Here is a 23,013-nt window from a genome sequence, read left to right on the forward strand (position 1 = left end):
TCCGCGCTGCCAAATAATCACATCTGGATTTCCTTCAATCTGTACATTCCATAAGCCTCTCCTCCAGAATAAGAGCCGAGGCTGAGCCAGAGGCAGGACCGGACTTGTGCGCGAACACGGCAACATTTGCCTTATGTCTAGTGCCTGAATATCTACAGCTATAGGGGGCAGATGGAGCAATCGCCTCCTCACCCTGGTGCCTATAGGACACCGGCGTATGAAGGGTTATTCCCAAAATATTACAAGTCCCCTATACATGGGATAACGGATTGCTGGGATCTGAAGGAACCCGAGAACAGGACTCTGGATCCCGGAGATTGGGCTCCGCAGAGATCCGATTCCTGGGTGCTGAAGCCCCCTTCTCAGGATCACAGGGGGTCTAGGCATTAAGATCCTCATCAATCAGTTAGTTATCCCCTATACTGTGACTAGGGTATAACTTCATATTTTGGGAATAACTCTTTAACCCCTTCACCCCCGGAGCTTTTTTTTTTCCGCTCCCCTCCTTCCCAGAACCATAACTTTTTTTTTTTTCCCATCAATATGGCCATGCAAGGGCTTATTTTTAGCGGGACGAGTTGTCCTTTTGAATGACACCATTGAATTTACCACGTCGTGTGCTAGAAAACGGGGAAAAAATTCCAGGTTCTGTTAAATTGGAAAAAAAAAGTGCAGTCCCGCACTTGTTTTTTGTTTGGCTTTTTTGCTAGGTTCACTTGATGCTAAAACTGACCTGCCATTATGATTGTCCAGGTCATTACGAGTTCATAGACACCAATCATGTCTAGGTTCTTTTTTTTATCTAAGTGGTTAAAAAAATTCCAAGCTTTGTTGAAAAAAAAAAAAAATTGTGCCATTTTCCGAGACCCGTAGCGTCTCCATTTTTCGTGATCTCGGGTTAGGTGAGAGCTTTTTTTTTTGCGTGCGGAGCTGAAGTTTTTAATGATGCCAGTTTGGTGCAGATACGATGCTTTGATCGCCCGTTATTGCATTTTAATGCAATGTCGCGGCGACAAAAAAAACGTAATTCTGTCATTTTGATTTTTTTTCTCGCTACGCCATTTAGCGATCAGGTTAATCCTTTTTGTTTTTTATAGGTTGGGTGACTCTGAACGCTGCGATACCAAATATGTGTAGGTTTGATTTTATTTTTATTGTTTTACTTTGAATAGGGCAAAAGGGGGGTGATTTAAACTTTTATTTTTTTTTAATTTTTAAAACATTTTCTTTTAACTTTTGACATGCTTCAATAGTTTCCATAGGAGGCTAGAAGCTGGCACAACCCGATCGGCTCTGCTACATAGAGGCGATGCTCAGATTCTGCCCACGAATCCGCAACATGTGCACATACAAGTCTGGATTAAATTCATAGAGATTCAGTTCTTACGAAGTTGGCCACACACATGAGATCACCGTTGGCCATGTGCTAGTTTGGCCGACATCTACGTATCCTGACCGCTACGTGCGTTCTTGGATCAGCCGAGCGTCCATGTTTATATTAATGGGGACAGGGAAACAAGCTGCTGCCAGAACACTTCTGGCAAAAGCATATCCCCAAAGACAACAAAGAATTGGACAAATTAACAGTTAAAGGGAACCGGTCACGTACATTTTAACAATTAAACTAGTGCCACGGCTGTATAGGTCGTAAAGCACCAATAAAAATGATACCTGTCTTGTAAAAATCCGACGTGCCATCGCTGAGAAACGAGATCTTTTATATCACATGCAAAATAGTCTGGAAGTGCTTTGGGGGTGTGTCCATTCCCCGGTTAATTTGCATGTGGATTCAAAGCTCATTTTCTCAGCAATGCCACATCGGATTTTTACAAGACAGGTATCATTTTTATTGTCGTCTTATGACCTATTCAGCCGTGGCACTAGTTTAGTAAAATGAAATTCCTTTTTAAGAGGTTTCTATACACATTATATTGTCACAGTATCTGCCTACGAGTCAGGATCAGGACACAGATGGAAAGTGAGAACGATATCCTTTTTATTACAACATGGTCTTTATAACAATTCTCTATAGAATCTTTCCATAAATGGCAGAAAAAAAATGTAATGTTTTCTTATTACAGCACCTTCCATATACTGCACTGCACATAGTAATAATACATCAGTTACGTAATGAAGCATGGAGAACATAGCAGACATCCCTGGCCTTGATTATTTCCTTTTTTTTGGGGGGGGGGAGGTGGAGGGGACGACAAAATTTAAACCACCCATATGGGCTGCAGATTGTAGACCTGTGGTCCTAAGCCTATGACTCTGCAGCAAATGTGGAACTACAACCCCCAGAATGTACTGATTATCCACAAAATATATTTTGTAGGAGTGTATCACTGACTGATAGCCGGCCCTAATGCTGAGCCTCTGGGTCCAGCGCTGAGTCCCCACCGCTGCTCCTGATGTGTGTTATTGTCTGCAGCGCTGACTTCGCGTTGAGAGCGCTGCAGCCAATCAGAGAGTTGTCTGTTCATGTAGATGCCACGACCAACTGAGTTCCCTGATTGGCTGCCGCTATGTGATATCAGCTCTGCAGGCAATAACACACTTGGCACAGAGGTGGAGACTCAGCGCCGGACCAGGGGAGAGTCAGTTTAGTAAATATGTTTGTTTTAAAAACACTGCAGACAGGAGACAGGGGTGGAGACGCTGTGCTGGACCAGGGGAGAGTGAGTTTTGCGCAATTTGTTCGTTCTAAAAACACTGCAGACAGGAGACAGGGGGTGGAGACACTGTGCTGGACCAGGGGAGAGTGAGTTTTGCGCAATTTGTTCGTTCTAAAAACACTGCAGACAGGAGACAGGGGTGGAGACACTGTGCTGGACCAGGGGAGAGTGAGTTTTGCGCAATTTGTTCGTTCTAAAAACACTACAGACAGGAGACAGGGGGTGGAGACACTGTGCTGGACCAGGGGAGAGTGAGTTTTGCGCAATTTGTTCGTTCTAAAAACACTACAGACAGGAGACAGGGGGTGGAGACACTGTGCTGGACCAGGGGAGAGTGAGTTTTGCTCAATTTGTTCGTTTTAAAAACACTGCAGACTGGATACAGGGGGTGGAGACTCAGCACTGGACCAGGGGAGAGTGAGTTCACCCACCCATTTTGGAAGCATGCTGGGGTCAGGGTGCCCCCTTTTTTTTCCCCAGGTACCCCATATAATCAGCATAGTCTCTATGGTATATGCAGCACTATATCACTTTCCAGCTAATTTGGAGTAGGAATCCACATATATCTCAGAAACTTTTATAAAAATAAATAAGGAGCATGGTGCTATAATATAATGTCAAGACACATAAACCCTACTATCCGCATATCAAGTAGAGAATATATTTGGCTTCTTCCTAGCATTCTGGGACGTATTGTGAGGGTTATCTGTTATTCAAAACATGGCAGATATCAAATAAAAAAATTAACACACTGCCACCTCTGTCCACAGGATGAATGTGGTATTGCAGCTACAGTCAGGGGAAATAAAATGGCCATATTTTTTCTACCTCTATATAACCCTCTTTATGGCGAAAATGGAGTAGCCTTCAACAGAATATTAAAAAAATGAAAAAAAATGTAAAACTCACAAAACAGACAGAACTGGCAAAAAAAACTGGCCAAAAATCCATAGCCAGTATCCACTCCATTATCAGGATGAAATATTTATTCCACTACTCCCGGCTACAGTTTTTTCTTTTTATTAAAACATACAGTGCCCCCTAGAGGCAAAATTTCATGTAACACCTAATATTCATTTTTTTTAGAACAAATTACAACTTTGATGCAAATAAGAATCCAGGGAAATCATTTGTGACTTAATATTTTAGATTTGGGACATTATTGTTTTAGCTAAGAGTAAGGAAAAAAAAATGTCGATAGACATCTCTATAATTCAAGAGTATAAAAAAATGAATGTTTGTCATGTCAGACATACCATCAAAAAAGCTCAGAAAAAGACAGATAACAGAGTTAAGAACTACTTGGCAAAACAAGCTCATTCTTTCCTCCCCTTATTCCTGGAGCCATAACTTTTTTGATTTTTTTTACATTTCAGTTGTGAAAAAAAAAATCGGAATTTATTAAAAAAAAAAAACCTCACCATTTTCTGATATTTTTTTCAAATTTTTCCTTCCAGATAGCTGTGTGGTGAGCTGAAGTTTCTATTGATACTACTTTTGTGTACATACTATGTTTTGATTGCTTTTTATTACATTTTCGGGGGGGGTGGGAGGGGGCAGAGGTGGCAACCGAAAAAACCCAGACTCTGACCGTACAGGCTAATTACCGTAACTTTATATCTTGATAGATTGAACTTTATGTATGTAGCTATAAAAAATATGCCTAAGTTTTTTTTTAATTTCTTAAATTTTAAAGAGGGTGATTTAAATATATACAATATATTTTATATATATTTTTATTTTATTTTGCAGTCCCCTTAGGGACCATTTGATCAGTTCTTCGGCAACTTAGGCTGATCTACATTGGCACCCAACAAAATTGGCATAAGTTTTATAAATCACGGAATACCCTGAGGGAAAACAGAGTATTTTTTTTTAGACCAGAAACCGAGCAGAACCTCCAATTTTTGAGGAGTTTTTGAGTATTTGAAGAAGATTTGGTTGATTTCCTCCTAAAAAAAAAAACTGTGTGAACATACCCTAAAGGGTGTATTCACACTAAGTTTTGTTTTTTTTCAAGAGTTTTGGATTTTTAGGAGAATTTTTTTTTCAAGATGCCACAAGGAGTTCAAAAAAACAGGTTTTTCGATTGAAGAGTTGGAAGGTTTCTGCTCTGAAAACGCAGAAAAAAAAAGCCCCAAGCCTCACTGGAGAAGGCCATCATGGTTGGAAGAATATAAGAAACACGGCGTAGAGGAAGACCAGCAACCCGATGGCTTGATACTATCAAAATAATGGTAGAGAAGACCCTGGTGGACCTATCTAGGCTTTGCCAAGATTGACCTTCCTACAGGTCGTTCGTCCATCAAGTCACCATGGCTCGAGATTGAGCCAAAGGCCGTTAAAAAACAACAACACTCCTTTACACAAAAACGAAATGTTATGTCTATGGCCACACTAATCAGAGCGTGTTCATGACTTTTCAAGATAGTTAGAGGACCAGGTCCGAGCAGACAGTCCATTACTTACATTATTGACAATGGTAAGCGTCTTGAACACTTACATTATTGACAATGGTAAGCGTCTTGAACACTTACATTATTGACAATGGTAAGCCCCTTGAACACAGCTAGGCGAGGTATGGCTCGTAACTGAGCAGCGGGTGAAGCCCAGAACTTGACTCCATGTCACTAATTTGAAGGCATAAAGTGAGTACAGGAAATGCAAAAGTCCACCTCGATCAGGTCTCCTAATTCAGTCCATTTTCTTGCACGGGTAGCAGTTTCTCAGCTATACCAGTCAGTCCATTTTCCACCAGGGCATCCACAAGTCTCTGTAACGTGCCTTTCTTTCCTTCACAATCGATGAAACGCTGAAGCATCTGGTAGGCTTGTTCATACAGACCGTCGCTATGGTATTCGTAGGCCAGGTTTTCTATGGCTGGGTCTTCTAAAGCTCGGCAGGTCTCCTTCAATGTTCTGCCCACCTTTTTCCAAGATGTTCCTACAGACTTGGCGAAGATCTGGTGATGTTCTTGAGTCAGGGGCCTGTCAACTGAGAGACACCATTGGATTAACAAACAAAAAAAAGAAAATGGAACATGGAAGAAACTCAAACTTCTATTTCAAGAAATCAATGTGTAGGTGCCTTATCCTAACCTACGAGTGAAACCTCTTTGAGACGACCACCCAAAACTGCATTCAAAAGTCTTATTCTTAGGGTTCGCTCACACTAGCGAAGAGTGCAAGAAGCTCTACTTTCTTTTTCTTCCACCCACATCTTAGCTGCCTTTGGGACTATATACACTGAGCCATAACATTAAAACCTTAAAAATTGTGTCTGCTCCCGGTCCCAAAAAAAGCTTGGACAAGTCAAGACATGGACTCCACAAGACCTCTTCAGGTGCTCTGGTGTATCTGGTGCTAAGACTTTAGGAGAAGATTTTTTAAGTGATCCATGGATCAATCTTGTTTTTCCAGAGAGGCTCGATTGGATTGACCTCTGTGGAATTTGGAAGTCTAAGGTCACACAGTATTTGTAAGCCAAAATCAGGAGTGGATCGGTCAGAGGAAAAGTATAATAGAAACACATCACCACTTCTGTATTTATCACCCACTCCTGGTTTTGGCTTACAAATACTGATGTGAAATACTTACCAAATACTGGACGTGTGAACGTGGCCTTAAAGTGTTATTGCAATTTCTGATAACTTTTGAAAAGTCAGAAGCTTTAGGTCCCGGGGGCTGAGACACTTACTAATTGCTAGAACAGAGGAACAGAAGTACTCAGCTAGGTGCTGCTCTTTTCGGAGACCAAAGATAGGCTCACTACAAAGTCTATGAGGACGCATTCGGTCTTTGGCTAAGAGCGTCTTCCGTATTTGTAACCTTTATTAGTGGGCTTAGGACCCATATGCTTCAAAATCAATCCTTCTGACATATCTCTATAATATGTCAATTGGTTTCTAAGAGCAGTTAGACATTTTACCATGTTGTCAACATTTTTTGGCAGAGGTCACTACCAGTAGGGTTGCCATAATGCCTGGACCAAAAACTTTTGAGCAGAACATTGGTCACAACATCACCCTATCTCTCCAAGCTTGCTGTCTACCCGTATGGCATCCCAGGTTCATCTCTTCCCAAGGTACACAGAGGCATGGCCATTCACATGATGTAAAAAAAAATGTTTTATTAGGCCAGGCCATTTTCTTCCATTGCTTCATGGTGTAGTTCTGTTGCTCATGGGCTCAATTTAGGGGCTTCAGGGTCCAACATGTGCACTCTGATCTTTCTGTAGCTGATGACCCCCAAAATACCCTCCCCTCCGTACAGTATAATTCCCCCAAAGTGAATTCCCCCCACAACAGTGTTCCCCTAGAGTACTCCCTCACACAAAATATGATGACTCCACAGTACACCACAGACAGTATGATGTCCCCAAAGTTGCCCAACGCAAATTGAGACCCTCACAGACAACTCCACACAGTATAATTCCCCATTTCCACACACCCCTACAGTATAATGTCCCACAGAGTATAATGCACCCACTTACCCTTCTCTACAATTTGACACCCTCACAGTTCCTCCACACATAATGATGGCCACCCCGGCCCCCCACACAGTATAATACCCACACAGCTCCTCTCCCACTGTATGAAGCAAGCAGAGATGCTTTATTTGTTTGATACCTTCATTTGTCAGCAAATTATGCTACATTAGTTCTTCTACGAGAACGGCCCCGACGGGTTAACCCCAATTTCCCCCATTTCACAGTGTGACTGACGATAGACAGAACTTACTAAAGTCTTTTCCCTGGAATTTAAAAGTGCTTCCTTCCGATGACACTGATCGGAGAGTGTGCGGCTGAGATCCCAGGTTGGAGTTCTGTGGAGTCGAGGACGGAGGCGGATTGCTGTTTTCTGGCAGTGGACCCAATGAAATACTCATAAAAAGTCTGTCCAGGTCCGCAAGTTCATCATCCTTCTGATAACTTGGCTAAAGGAGAAGACAAAGTGTTATATCACTTCATGGGAAACTGGTAGGACTTCCCTTTCTCTATAGGAACAGGATTATTAGGAAGTAAGTGGAAACAAGTACCGGGCACCTCTACCCTACATGAAAAAAATGAGGGGTTTATATTCGATGTTTACTATTGGACCTCCATTATTCTATGTCCAATACACAGACCATACGCTGTGCTTCTGCTTTAGATGGAGCCTACGATGAAGAAGCAGAATGGAATCCAACGTCAATGTGATCAAAGCCTTGGTTGCTGACCTCTAGGTACACTGTGGCTTAGTTTTAGTGTTTTTGTTTTTTTTATCACAAGGACTGCATCTTAAAAGGCGTTCTCCACCTTTGAGGATTTGTGTTTCTTCTTTTCTTAAATGGATGTATTTGGGGGTTAAAAAATAATTTTTGCAATTGGGCATCATTAAAATTTTTGCCCCGTTTGGCTTTCAAAGCCCTTTTTGTTTTCCAGCACATTCAACTTTGATGTGGTCAGTGGTCGTAAATCAGCTAAAAGGAGCTCAGAAAAGAGAAAAAGCAGTTACAAATTCCCTGGCAGACCATCATAATGGGCCGACTGATGAATCCTCAGTTAACTCATTCTGGAAGCTGTAGAACGCAAACGGCGTAAAATTTCTAACGAAACCCAACTGCCAAAAAAACGATTTTTAGCTCAAAATATATGCATGTAAGTAAAAAACCAATTGGTCCAATTGGTGGATGACCCTTTTAACACATTTTTTACATTTTTCAGAAATAAAATGTAAAGTTACCCTGCAAGAGGAAATATAATACAGGCATTTCTCCTCTTCGTCCAGTTGGGTGTCGAGCTTCTGTGCGTCCACCTTAAGCTCAAGAAAGACTTCTAGAGGCTCCATTTTTAGGCATTGACTGAGCTGATTTTGTAGGTGCTCATGAACCTTCTTCTCCCTGTACCCCCGAAGAAACCTCTCGCAGGCCTTCATTCCGTAAAATTTCAGGTGAAGGATTAGTTGGGGGTCACTTTCACAAATTTTGAGGATCTCAATATAGTTTGGGGATTCTCCGGAAAATTCTGGAAATCATAGAAATAAAAGAAAAGGCTTAAAAAGGTGACCCTTCAGCGGGTAATCACAAAAAGCGTAGCAACAATTGATTCTCTAAGATCATTGCTGACGTATTTCCTCCATCTGATTGCTCCAGACCAGCAAAGTGCCAAAACTTCTGCTCTTATAGAGGCAATCACACTCGCTGATGAACATTTAATCAAGAGCAATTGATTAGCAGAATTTTTTTTTTTTTTTAATATGAGGGTGTACTTATTTTTTCTCATTGCTGTGTACATATCACTTCCAGCAGTCGGTATGTACAGGAATCTTACCTGAAATGACGTTCCTGAGTACACTGTACACCATGGATTTGTGCTTAACATACAGATCGGGTAACGAGGTTGGATCCGACTGGATAAAGAGGAAAACGCTCCCAATCCAATCACTTGGATAGGAATTCATCTTTGGGGGTCTGAAAAACAAAAGACAATCAGAGGGAAAAAGTATGATCACCATTGTATGGTTTATATCCAGATACAGTGGGGAAATATTTGATACACTGACAATTTTGCAAGTTTTCCCACCTGTAGTGCCACTGGTACACAAAGACAGAATAGGGTCCCTGTGCAAGAACAGTATAGGGGCCCATTATAGCCCAATAGTTCATCATAATGCACTATTCCACCTGTCTTGGAGTTGGTAGTGCCCCCCTTACCTCTTGGGCCCCTATGCAGCTGCACACGTTGCACCAATGATATGTCCGCACTTGCATACGGCAATGTGTATAATACCATGGTGTAGACTGATGGTGAAGTGACCAGGCAGGTGGGACTGCACCCTGGAGAAAACACACTTTGGATTTCGGGTGCACGCTGGTTAGCGACCTTCTGCTCAATCTGCTGTCTTCAGCAAATTGCATAATCATCTTCTGCAAACTTCGAAAGCTGTTTTTTTTTTTTAAATCTTATACAGTTTATACAAAAGTAAGTAAAATTTGAGGAAACAGTCATCCATAGAGTTGACACGGCTTGTTCTAAAGAGCGTAACACATACTTGTATTGTCCTCTCCTGATGTCTACATTGAGCATAGCACCATGATGTACGCAACAATCAGCTAGCAAATCCTTATTGGAAAAAAAGTGCACACTGTGATGGATTTCTTGCTGTTTCCCTGGATTATAAAGCATTGAACCTTGGGCTTAAAAATGGACCTGCATTATGGTGGCAAAACTCAACCCAAACAATCGTCCAACCATAGGTGCAGAAATTCACCTGCATTCTGGAAACAAAAATACCTGCCTAACAATAGGTCCAACCACATACTCAAAAATACACCTGCCTTATGGCCACAAATCCCAGCACATTCATGGGTCCAACCATGGCTTAGATTTGCACCTGCATTATGGATGCAAGTCTCATGGCCTAACCACTGGCGTAAAAATGCATCTGCAAAATGGCCACACATCACAGCCTAACCATGGGGTTGGAAATGCACCTGCTAGGATAGTTAGATAAGCAAGGTGGGGCAATACGCCAGTTTAAAGAAATGCGTTTTTAGGCCACACTTAAAACTCTGGACATTGCGAATTAATCGAATTGTCCCGGGTAATGAAGTCCAGAGAATTGACGCAGCTTGTGAGAAAACCTGGAGATGGGAATGGGAGGTTTGAATTATTGAAGATATCAGTTAGCAGAACAGAGGGAGGCAACAAGTAGGGTGATACACAGAGATGAGGGAGGAGATGTAGGGTGGTGCTGAACTGTGGAGCGTTTTGTGGGTGAGAGTGATACGTTTGTATTGAATTCTGGAGCCGATGGGTAACCAGTGCAATGACTGGCACAGGGTGGAGGTATCAGTGTAGAGGCTGGAGAGGAATATGATCCTGGCTGCTGCATTCAGTATGGATTGGAGAGGGGAGAGTTTCGTAAGAGGGAGGCCGATTAGTAGAGAGTTACAACAGTCCAGATGAGAATGGATAAGAGCTACAGGAAGAGGTTTTGCAGAGTCAAAGGTAAGAAAAAGTCGAAGTCTAGAAATGTTTTTGAGGTGTAGGTTACATGAGCGAGCGAATGATCGGATGTGGGGAGTGAAGGAAGATCTGAGGCAAATTTGACACCAGCGGGCGTTTAGCTGGGGAGTAATGGTGGAACCCCACATGGAAATGGCAATATTGGGTTTGGGAAGGTTCGTGGAGGGAGGAAACACAAGGAGATCAGTTTTTGACAGATTCAGTTTTAGATATAGGGAGCACATGATGTCAGAGACAATGGAAAGACAATCACTGGTATTTTGTAGGGGTGGTGTCAGGAGACGATGTGTAAAACTAGGCGTCATCAGCATAGAGATGGTACTGAAAACCAAATCTACTGATTATTTGTCCAGTAGGTGCGGTGTTGTGAGTTCTGTTTTTGGGCTCCCTCTGGTGGTTACTGATGGTACTGGGTGACTTGTCTTTCCTGGGTTTCTGGGTTCCACCTGTTCCATCAGCATATGGGAGTTTCCTATTTAACCTGGCTTTGCTGGCATTTCCTCGCCGGTTATCAATGTATCCAGTGTGTCTTGTTACCTCTGCTCCCTGCTCCTTGAACCTTCTGGTCAAGCTAAGTTTGGATTTTCCTGTTTTGGTGTTTTGCTTTATTTGGTTTTAGTCCAGCCTGCAGATATGTGATTCTTGCTGCTGGTTGCTCTAGTGGGCTGAAATTGCTCCTCATGTACCATGAGTTGGCACATGAGTTCAAGTAATTTCAGGATGGTTTTTTGAAGGGTTTTTCGCTGACCGCGCAGTTCACTTTTGTATCCTCTGCTATCTAGCTTTAGCGGGCCTCATTTTGCTGAAACTGTTTTCATACTGCGTATGTGCTTTCCTCTCATTTCACCGTCATTATATGTGGGGGGCTGCTATTTCTGTGGGGGATTTCTCTGGAGGCAAGAGAGGTCTGTGTTTCTTCTAATAGGGGAAGTTAGATCTTCGGCTGGAGCGAGACGTCTAGGATCATCGTAGGCACGTTCCCCGGCTACTTTTATTTGTGTGTTAGGTTCAGGGTCGCGGTCAGCTCAGGTTCCATCGCCCTAGAGCTTGTTTGTATCTGTGCTTGTCCTTTAGTGATCCCCTGCCATTGGGATCATGACAGTATAACCGGCCCACAAAGTGTTAATTGTATTGGCTGAAGTAGGAGGATAAGTAGTCTGAGGAAGTTTTTTTTTTCTTTCTTTCTCTTTCCCTCAGAGTTTGCTGCCTAGCCTTATTGCAGCCTGGCTACTTCCTCCTCCTCTTAATCTTTGAATGGCTTTGATCCCAGCTGTTTATCATGGACGTCCAGAGTTTGGCTTCCAGCCTGAATAATCTTGCCACTAAGGTTCAAAATATACAGGATTTTGTTGTACATGCTCCTATGTCTGAACCAAGAATTCCTGTCCCAGAGTTTTTTTCTGGAGATAGATCTCGTTTTCTGAATTTTAGGAACAATTGCAAGTTGTTTCTTTCTTTGAAATCTCGCTCCTCTGGAGACCCTGCTCAGTAAGTCAAGATAATTATATCTTTCCTGCGGGGTGACCCTCAGGATTGGGCATTTGCATTGGCACCAGGGGACCCTGCGTTGCTTAATGCGGATGCGTTTTTTCTGGCATTGGGTTTGCTCTATGAGGAACCTAACCAAGAGATTCAGGCTGAAAAAGCTTTGTTGGCCCTCTCTCAGGGGCAAGATGAAGCAGAAATTTATTGTCAAAAATTTCGGAAGTGGTTGGTACTTACTCAGTGGAATGAGTGCGCTCTGGCTGCAAAGTTTAGAGATGGCCTTTCTGAGGCCATTAAAGATGTTATGGTGGGGTTCCCTGCGCCTGCTGGTCTGAATGAGTCTATGACTATGGCTGTTCAGATTGATCGGCGTTTACGGGAGCGCAAACCTGTGCATCATTTGGCGGTGTCGTCTGAACCGTCACCTGAGATAATGCAATGTGATAGAATTCAGTCCAGAAGTGAACGGCAAAAGTATAGGCGGAAAAAAAGGGTTGTGCTTTTATTGTGGTGATTCAGCTCATGTTATATCAGCATGCTCTAAACGCACAAAAAAGGTTGATAAGTCTGTTGCCATTAGTACTCTACAGTCTAAGTTCATTCTGTCTGTGACTCTGATTTGTTCATTATCATCCATTTCCGTCGATGCCTATGTGGATTCAGGCGCTGCCCTGAGTCTTATGGATTGGTCATTTGCCAATCGCTGTGGGTTTAGTCTGGAGCCTCTGGAAGTCCCTATTCCTTTGAAGGGAATTGACTCTACACCTTTGGCTATGAATAAACCTCAGTACTGGACACAAGTGACCATGCGTATGACTCCCGTTCATCAGGAGGTGATTCGCTTCCTGGTACTGTATAATTTGCATGATGTCCTAGTACTTGGTCTGCCATGGTTACAAACTCATAATCCAGTCCTTGACTGGAAATCAATGTCTGTGTTAAGCTGGGGTTGTCAGGGGGTTCATGATGATGCACCTCCAATTTCTATCGCTTCATCTACTCCTTCTGAGATTCCTGTGTTTTTGTCTGACTATCGGGATGTTTTTGAGGAGCCTAAGCTCAGTTCGCTTCCTCCTCACAGGGATTGCGATTGTGCTATAAATTTAATTCCAGGCAGTAAATTTCCTAAAGGTCGTTTGTTCAATCTGTCAGTGCCAGAGCATACTGCTATGCGGGATTATGTTAAGGAGTCCTTGGAAAAGGGACATATCCGTCCATCTTTGTCCCCTTTGGGAGCAGGTTTTTTTTTCGTGGCCAAAAAAGATGGTTCCTTGAGGCCTTGTATAGATTATCGTCTTTTGAATAAGATTACCGTAAAATATCAGTATCCTTTGCCATTGTTGACTGATTTGTTTGCTCGCATTAAGGGGGCTAAATGGTTTACTAAGATTGATCTTCGGGGTGCGTATAATCTTATACGAATAAAGCAAGGTGATGAGTGGAAAACCGCATTTAATACGCCTGAGGGCCATTTTGAGTATTTGGTAATGCCTTTTGGACTTTCTAATGCTCCTTCAGTCTTCCAGTCCTTTATGCACGATATTTTCCGTGAATATCTGGATAAATTTATGATTGTGTATTTGGATGATATTTTGGTTTTTTCTGATGACTGGGAGTCTCATGTTCAGCAGGTCAGGAAGGTGTTTCAGGTCCTGCGGGCCAATTCCTTGTTTGTAAAAGGCTCAAAGTGTCTCTTTGGAGTCCAGAAGATTTCTTTCTTGGGGTATATTTTTTCCCCTTCTACTGTTGAGATGGATCCCGTCAAGGTTCAGGCTATTTGTGACTGGACGCAGCCTACATCTCTTAAGAGTCTACAGAAGTTCTTGGGCTTTGCTAATTTCTATCGTCGTTTTATAACTAATTTTTCTAGTGTTGTTAAGCCTTTGACGGATTTGACTAAGAAGGGTGCTGATGTTGCTAATTGGTCTCCTGCGGCTGTGGAGGCCTTTCAGGAACTTAAGCGCCGGTTTTCTTCTGCTCCTGTGTTGCGTCAGCCTGATGTTTCGCTCCCTTTTCAGGTTGAGGTTGATGCTTCCGAGATTGGAGCGGGGGCGGTTTTGTCACAGAGAAGCTCCGATGGCTCAGTGATGAAGCCATGCGCGTTTTTTTCTAGAAAGTTTTCGCCGGCTGAGCGGAATTATGATGTTGGTAATCGGGAACTTTTGGCCATGAAGTGGGCATTTGAGGAGTGGCGTCATTGGCTAGAGGGTGCTAGACATCGTGTGGTGGTCTTGACTGATCACAAAAATTTGATTTACCTTGAGTCTGCCAGGCGTCTGAATCCTAGACAGGCTCGTTGGTCACTGTTTTTCTCTCGTTTCAATTTTGTGGTTTCATACCTGCCAGGTTCAAAGAATGTGAAGGCGGATGCTCTTTCTAGGAGTTTTGTGCCTGACTCCCTTGGAAATTCTGAGCCCTCTGGTATCCTTAGGGATGGGGTGATTTTGTCTGCTGTCTCCCCAGACTTGCGACGTGCTTTGCAGGAGTTTCAGGCGGGTAAACCTGATCGTTGTCCGCCTGAGAGACTGTTTGTTCCGGATAATTGGACCAGTAGAGTCATCTCCGAGGTCCATTCTTCTGCGTTGGCAGGTCATCCTGGAATATTTGGTACTAGAGACTTGGTGGCCAGGTCTTTTTGGTGGCCTTCCTTGTCGAGGGATGTGCGTTCTTTTGTGCAGTCTTGTGAGGTTTGTGCTCGGGCTAAGCCTTGCTGTTCTCGGGCCAGTGGATTGTTGTCACCTTTGCCTATCCCGAAGAGGCCTTGGACGCACATTTCCATGGACTTTATTTCGGATCTCCCTGTCTCTCAAAAAATGTCCGTCATCTGGGTTGTGTGTGATCGCTTTTCTAAAATGGTTCATCTGGTACCCTTGCCTAAGTTGCCTTCCTCCTCTGAGTTGGTCCCTCTATTTTTTCAGAATGTGGTTCGTTTGCATGGGATTCCTGAGAACATCGTTTCTGACAGGGGATCCCAGTTTGTGTCTAGATTTTGGCGGACGTTCTGTGCTAAGATGGGCATTGATTTGTCCTTTTCGTCTGCATTCCATCCTCAGACGAATGGCCAGACTGAACGAACTAATCAGACCTTGGAAACTTATTTAAGGTGTTTTGTTTCTGCTGATCAGGATGACTGGGTTACCTTTTTGCCGCTGGCCGAGTTTGCCCTTAATAATCGGGCTAGTTCTGCTACCTTGGTTTCTCCTTTCTTTTGTAATTCGGGGTTTCATCCTCGTTTTTCCTCTGGTCAGGTGGAACCTTCTGATTGTCCTGGAGTGGACATGGTGGTGGATAGGTTGCATCGGATTTGGAGTCATGTGGTGGACAATTTGAAGTTGTCCCAGGAGAAGGCTCAGCAGTTTGCTAATCGCCGTCGCCGCGTGGGTCCTCGACTTCTTGTTGGTGACTTGGTGTGGTTGTCTTCTCGTTTTGTTCCTATGAAGGTCTCTTCTCCTAAGTTCAAGCCTCGGTTCATCGGTCCCTATAGGATCTTGGAAATTCTTAACCCTGTGTCGTTTCGTTTGGATCTCCCGGCATCGTTTGCTATTCATAATGTGTTTCATCGGTCGTTGTTGCGGAAGTATGAGGTACCTGTTGTTCCTTCGATTGAGCCTCCTGCTCCAGTGCTGGTGGAGGGAGAATTGGAGTATGTTGTGGAGAAGATCTTGGATTCTCGTGTTTCCAGACGGAAACTCCAGTATTTGGTCAAGTGGAAGGGTTATGGTCAGGAGGATAATTCTTGGGTGGTTGCCTCGGATGTTCATGCTGATGATTTGGTTCGCGCTTTTCATAGGGCTCATCCTGGTCGCCCTGGTGGTTCTCGTGAGGGTTCGGTGACCCCTCCTCAAGGGGGGGGGTACTGTTGTGAGTTCTGTTTTTGGGCTCCCTCTGGTGGTTACTGATGGTACTGGGTGACTTGTCTTTCCTGGGTTTCTGGGTTCCACCTGTTCCATCAGCATATGGGAGTTTCCTATTTAACCTGGCTTTGCTGGCATTTCCTCGCCGGTTATCAATGTATCCAGTGTGTCTTGTTACCTCTGCTCCCTGCTCCTTGAACCTTCTGGTCAAGCTAAGTTTGGATTTTCCTGTTTTGGTGTTTTGCTTTATTTGGTTTTAGTCCAGCCTGCAGATATGTGATTCTTGCTGCTGGTTGCTCTAGTGGGCTGAAATTGCTCCTCATGTACCATGAGTTGGCACATGAGTTCAAGTAATTTCAGGATGGTTTTTTGAAGGGTTTTTCGCTGACCGCGCAGTTCACTTTTGTATCCTCTGCTATCTAGCTTTAGCGGGCCTCATTTTGCTGAAACTGTTTTCATACTGCGTATGTGCTTTCCTCTCATTTCACCGTCATTATATGTGGGGGGCTGCTATTTCTGTGGGGGATTTCTCTGGAGGCAAGAGAGGTCTGTGTTTCTTCTAATAGGGGAAGTTAGATCTTCGGCTGGAGCGAGACGTCTAGGATCATCGTAGGCACGTTCCCCGGCTACTTTTATTTGTGTGTTAGGTTCAGGGTCGCGGTCAGCTCAGGTTCCATCGCCCTAGAGCTTGTTTGTATCTGTGCTTGTCCTTTAGTGATCCCCTGCCATTGGGATCATGACAGTGCTGTATACAAAGAGAAGAGGAGAGGGCCTAGGACTGATCTTTCTGGAACCCCGGACACTAAGGGGAAGGGGAAAGGAAGAGGAGTCAGCAAAAGATACAGTGAAGGAGCGGTCAGAGAGGTAGGAGGAGAACCAGGAGCGTGTGGTGTAATTGAGGCCGATAGAGCAGAGCATAGTGAGGAGGAGCTGGTGATTCTCAGTGTAGAATGCTGCGGAGAGAATCAGCAGGGAGTAGTGACCATTATATTTAGCTGTTAGTAGATCATTAGAGACTTTACTGAGGGCAGTTTCAATAAAGTGTAAGGAGCGGAAACCAGATTGTAAAGGGTAAAGAAGAGAGTGATCAGAGAGATAGCAGACGAGACAGGAGTGGACCAAGCGTTCTAGGAGTTTAGAGATGAAGGGAAGATTAGAGACAGGTCTGTAGTTAGATTTTTTTTAAGTAATGGATGTATGATGGCATGTTTAAATAAGAAAAGAAAGATACCAGGTATGAAAGAGAGATTAAATATTTTAGTTAGGTGAGTGGTGGCAGCCGGTGAAAGGGACTGAAGGAGATGTGAGGGAATAGGGTCACTACCGCAGGCATTAGGGAGAGAAGATACAAGGAGCCTGGTCACTTTTTGATTCGTGACTGGTGACAACTTTATGGCTGCAAGCCCATCCATGGGCACCACTATTACTTTTTTTGTAAAATTTACATATCTTTTCACTGACCCTGAATTTCACATATCTGCCGTGAGCTAACGTCTCTTCCACCCCTCTCTCCCTTTTTCCTACTAAAGCCATATTTGTGCTCATTTTCCAAAGGTAGCGGAGTAAAGAAGAAGCACATTCTTAGCCAAGAGGTAAACCAGTTTTTTCAATGTAATTGTTTGTTGGTAAAGATTGAAAAACTTGTGGCTCTGGATGATCATGTTTCTTCAGGCTCACTACTGCAGAAACGCTGTCAAGAAGCGGACGAGTTAAATTTTGCAGTGAACCATCACACAAGGAAGTCTCTCCGCTAAATACCTAGAATTAGCCTGTGTCATCTCACGACCTAAATTACCTAGTATTTACCTTGTATTTAGAAACCACAGCTACTATTCACCACCACTACTACACCGGACATGTTTGCTTAACATCATACATTAGATAACTACAGCAGGGGGTGTTCAAAGCAAAAACAAGTCCATCATGTAGATGGTTATTTCTGGGTCACTTATCAATCAGTCCTTGTTACTTGACGCCAAGGTCAAGCCAAGTGATCAACGTTTGATTCTCAAAGGGCCCTATTATTGAAGGAACATCAGATTCATGTACAGTATGCAATACCAATGTCTACCATGTCTGGAAGACGATGCCAAGCCATTAAAAACAGCCCAGGACCATATCTCCAAAGTTCATGGACATCAGAACTTCAGATGAAGCACTGGACAAGCTGTTTGTTCAGGTATATGGAAGAGTCGGGAGAGATAGGTGTCTTCCGAACTAAAGTTCAACTGACAGCTATCTCATGTCTATGGCCAAGTTAAAGGGGATCTACCCCTTGTCATAAATATGTATTTTTTTCCAACAGGTTTAAATGCCGAGCTTCTCCTGCATCCAACGCTGTTTTTCTTTTGTTTCTGCGCCTCTCCATTCCTGAGATATGACCCCATCTTCTCTGTATGTAAATCTCGTCATTTATCAAAGTGGGCGGAGTTCTTGAGAAGACTCCCACAGAGAAGAGTTCAAGTCCACGCCCCCTTAGATGACAAGCCTAAATATATATATACAGGAAGAAAGGGCCATATCTCCGGAACAGAGAGGAGCAGGAAAAAAATAAAAACTACTCCGTATTCAGGAGAACAACAGCATTTACACCTGATAAAATAAAAATGACATATTTGTGGCAAGTGACAGGTCCTTTTTAAGTCTTTTATGCCCACTTTCATATTTATTGACTGCAAGATTACTATCCACTAAGACATAACTGTAAGCTTAGCCTAAAAGGGGTGTTCCCATCTCCAAGATCCTATCCCAATATGTAGAACTCCAATTATAAATGTAGTATAGTTCTTCTGATTTGCTGTGTCTCTTACCCCATGAGCAGATCATTGCACTAGCTTAGGTATCAATGGTTACTACCAGTAACAACTATCTGTCACTATATGAGTGGTCATAACCATGGATGCCTAAGCTACTGCACTGCCCTGCACATGGGTAAGCGACAGCGAATCAGAAGAACTATACTACATTTCTAATTGGAGGTATTTGCTACTATTATTATTATTATTACTCCTACTACATATTGGGATAGGATCTTGGAGATGGGAATACCCCTTTACCTTAAGGCATATATGTATTGTGACATATGATATCTTACGAGAAGACACACCTGCACTCAGGGAGTGGTTGTGCTTCTGGGAATTCTTCTAATCAGTTGTAATGGGAGGATCAGCAAAGGAGGAAATTATGGTCTATGCAAGGAGTGCTGGTCGTATATAGGTTAAAAAGTTGCCAAAGTCCAGAGATGACTGTCTCTCCTGACTCCGCCATGTGTTTTCAGCATGGAGAGAGGACAAAACTGATCTCAGACTCTTCTTTTGGTGGCTCAGTGGTTAGCACTGTATCTTTGCAGCACTGGGGTCCTGGGTTCAAATCCCAGCAAAGACAACAGCTGCATGGAGTTTTTATGTTCTCCCCTTGTTTGCGTGGGTTTCTTCCGGATTTTCAGGTTTCCTCCCACATTCCAAAGACATACTGATAGGGAATGCAGATTGTGAGCCCCAATGGGGGCAGGGATGATGATGTCTGTAAAGTACTATGAAATATGATTATACATTAATTATCTGCCTTATTAAAAAAAAAGAAGAATGTGCATTGAATTTCTAGTATCCCAATCCTTCTTTCCTCCCACAGATGAGTCAGAATTATTGTCCTTCACTGCAAAATGTCACCCACGTGCACCTGAGGAATCTCCAGCTTTATCATTGACGTTTCGCCCACATCAACAACACCTCTGGAGTCACGGGCAACCTCAGTTAAAGTAAATATTTTTTTTAAATTTATTAAACATTTGTCTTTTTCCAATTGTATTATCAACATGAGGAACAATTAAGTCTGCACGACTCTTCTGCAAACGTGAAATTCCTGTAAAATGACTCAGACTGATATTCAAAAGAACACGAGGTGTAGAAAATAAAGCGCAACGTCAAGGTACAAATACCCAACAACAGTGCAAAGACTCGAAGGCAAAAGCAAAAGGAGGAAACAAATACACAAAACTAATACATAATTATGTAAATTTTATGCAGAATTCTGGTCAGTTTTGAACAGTCAACAGTGTTCCTCTTAAAGGGATTGTACAGGGTTAGGAAAACATGGCTTCTTCTGGAAACAGCACCACACTTGTCGACAGGCTGTAGTTAGTATCGCATCCTAAGGTGCAATGCACTCGTACCTAGAATAGTGAATTGGTGATTCAGATGTCTGTGAATGACCCCAAGTGGTCCCCGAAAAATCAACAAGACATGTCATATTTTGATCCCGGTGTCAGATCAAAATCAGCAATGCAATTACAGGTCTGTGAAAAAAATGGGACAGCGCCCGGAAGCCACACGTGTGTTGTCCAATTTTCACAGACTGATAAGTAAGAAAAGATGGAGAATTTTTTTTTTATTATTATTTTTTACGTACAAGAAAAATTGATGAAACTCGGACTAAACTTTGGTAAAGCTCTGATAAAACTCTGATAATACTCTGATGAAACTCTGATAAAGCTCTGACGAAGCACTGATAAAACTCTTATAAAGCTCTGATACAACTCTGAAAAAAACTCTGCTAAAGCTCTGATGATACTCTTATTAAAGTGATGAATCTATGACAAAACTCTGATAAAGCTCTGATATCCTTTCGTGAATCCTGCATTGAGAAGGGGGTTGAATACGATGACCCTGGAGGTCCCTTCCAACTCTAACATTGAATGATTCTATGATAAAGCTCCGATAAACCTCTGATTAAACTGATAAAGCTGATAAAACTTTGATGACATTCTGATAAAGCTCTCAAGAAACTCTGCTGAAACTCATGAAACTGATAAAGCTCCAATAAAGCTTCAATAAAGCTCTGATGAAACGCCAATAAACTGATGAAACTCTGATAAAGCTCTGATAAAGCTTTGATGAAACTCTGATAAATCTCTGACATAACAGATGAAACTCTGATAAAGCTCTCATGAAACTCTACTGAAACTGATGAACTCTGACAAAGCTCTGATGATTCTCTGATAAAGCTTTGATAAAGCTCTCATGAAATTCTGCTGAAACTGATGAAGCTCTGATGAGACTCTCACCGAAAATCACTGATAAAACTCTGAGAAAGCTTCAAAAAAGCTCTGATAAAACTCTGAGAAAGCTCTGATGATACTCTGATAAAGCTTCAATAAAGCTCTGATGAAACTCTGATAAAGCTCTGATGATACTCTGATAAAGCTTCAATAAAGCTCTGATGAAACTCTGATAAAGCTCTGATGAAACTCTGATAAAGCTCTGATGAAACTCTGATAAAGCTCTGATGATACTCTGATAAAGCTTTGATAAAGCTCTGATGAAACTCCGATAAATCTCTGATGAAGCTATGATGAAACTCTCACCGAAATCACTGATGAAACTCTGATAAAGCTCTGATAAAGCTTCGATAAAGCTCTGATGAAACTCCGATAAATCTCTGATGAAACTCTGATAAAGCTTCAATAAAGCTCTGATGAAACTCTGATAAAGCTCTGATGAAACTCTGATAAAGCTCTGATGATAGTTTGATAAAGCTTTGATAAAGCTCTGATGAAACTCTGTCATTTTTTCTTGCTTGTGAAAAAAACTAACGTGAGAATGTGGCCGTATGCTTACAATCTAAAGTGACGGTGGGGAATATATACAGAAAGCTCTAATTTTTTGTTCTGCCAGATACCAGCAGCTGCCTGAGAACTGTCCTGTGCTTATCCAGCTTTGGACTTCAGCCTCTGCTGCCTCTGGTTCATGTCCTGCCAGTTTCGGTGTGCCTTACCCCTCTGACGGTGTGGCCTGTGGGCACCGGCTGTCACGTCTATAACCCTTACGGTAGGCCCTGGTGCCATTCTCCGTACTCGGTGCACAGCGTGGCTCCTCACACCGGTCAGGGTCACTGTCGCCCCTGTCCTCTATGCTTCTAGTACAGGTGAACACGTTACGTCTTCAGGTTTGGGGTCTCGCCTGGTCTACCCTACTGAGACGATAATGTTGTAACAAGAGCGCCCCCTCTGGTCAGCGTCCTGAGTGACCATCACACGGTGACCAAACTGCCATTATTTACCTGTTTTCCCAAATCCAGCAGAATGTCAGCTCTTCCGAAATCTGGTGCAGCTCACACCCCGGCCTGTGACATCGGTGCCTTCCCCACACCCACTTAACACTTCATCTGCCAAAGAGAACAGGAAACTGCATGAAGAACACGAAATCCGAAAGCGAAAACAGCCCTGTGTGTGCTGAATGCTGACAGCGCCCCCAAGTGATTAGTGACGGTGGACGCCATTGCAACACAAGCACACACCGACACCGCGCTTCCTGTTTGGGTTTCTTTTATGCAAGTTGCTACATTTTGCAACAAGAAAAAAAGAAACATTGATTCACGGACTGGCTGGCGGCTCCCCCGACCCGAGCGAGACAGATGCATAGACATATATAAAGCTATCTCGCTCAGGTCGGGGAGGCCGCCGGCCAGTCCGTGCATTGCGGGCCCATTTATACAGCCCTTTTCCCTGCGCATTGAGCTTTGATGTGGTCTCTGGTCATAAATCAGCTGCAAGGAGCTCAGAGAAGAGTCAAAAAACCAGAATGAGCTCACCGACAGATTCTCAGTTAACTCCTCCTGCAGCCAGCAATGCACAGTGCAACATAGAGGCTGTAGAAGGCAAATTCTAAATAAAAAAAAATTAAATCCAATTGCAAAAATAATTTTCAGCCCAAAATACATGCATTTAAATAAGAAAAATGCCCCCATAGGTGCACAATCCGGATTGGTATACATTACATGCCTGTGATGGATGGGAAACCTTGTGCATGCATCATCCCCCACAGACCAGAACAGGAAGGTGGGAATAAAACACTAAAAAGTCTTCCTTGCACCTGAATGATCGCAGCTAAATCTGTCCAGCAGCAAAGGTGTTAAAGAAACGCCCCGCCTACTTCTCTGGAGGCCGGGCTCTCAGTCGTTGGTCTCTTCCTGCTAAATCGGATTGGCTACGCTGC

General features: G+C 43.0%; 1 protein-coding gene across 2 annotated transcripts; it reads right to left on the minus strand.

The window, feature by feature from the left end:
• Positions 1 to 1,974: 1,974 nt before the first annotated feature.
• On the minus strand, positions 1,975 to 22,183 carry TRADD (TNFRSF1A associated via death domain). 2 transcript variants are annotated; one of them, XM_069738736.1, is made up of 5 exons: positions 22,079 to 22,183; positions 8,985 to 9,124; positions 8,398 to 8,678; positions 7,414 to 7,609; positions 1,975 to 5,669 (listed from the first exon to the last, which is right to left on the minus strand). In XM_069738736.1, exons 2-5 carry the CDS (start codon positions 9,112 to 9,114, stop codon positions 5,365 to 5,367), a joined length of 912 nt encoding a protein of 303 aa, XP_069594837.1. In that variant the 5' UTR covers positions 9,115 to 9,124; positions 22,079 to 22,183; the 3' UTR covers positions 1,975 to 5,364. The 2 variants fall into 2 exon arrangements, with proteins under 2 accessions (XP_069594837.1, XP_069594838.1); XM_069738737.1 differs by lacking the exon at positions 22,079 to 22,183 and adding an exon at positions 19,128 to 19,631.
• Between the last annotated feature and the right edge of the window lie 830 nt (positions 22,184 to 23,013).

Source organism: Ranitomeya imitator, chromosome 9 (assembly GCF_032444005.1).
Source record: "Ranitomeya imitator isolate aRanImi1 chromosome 9, aRanImi1.pri, whole genome shotgun sequence".
Taxonomy (NCBI): Eukaryota; Metazoa; Chordata; class Amphibia; order Anura; family Dendrobatidae; genus Ranitomeya; species Ranitomeya imitator.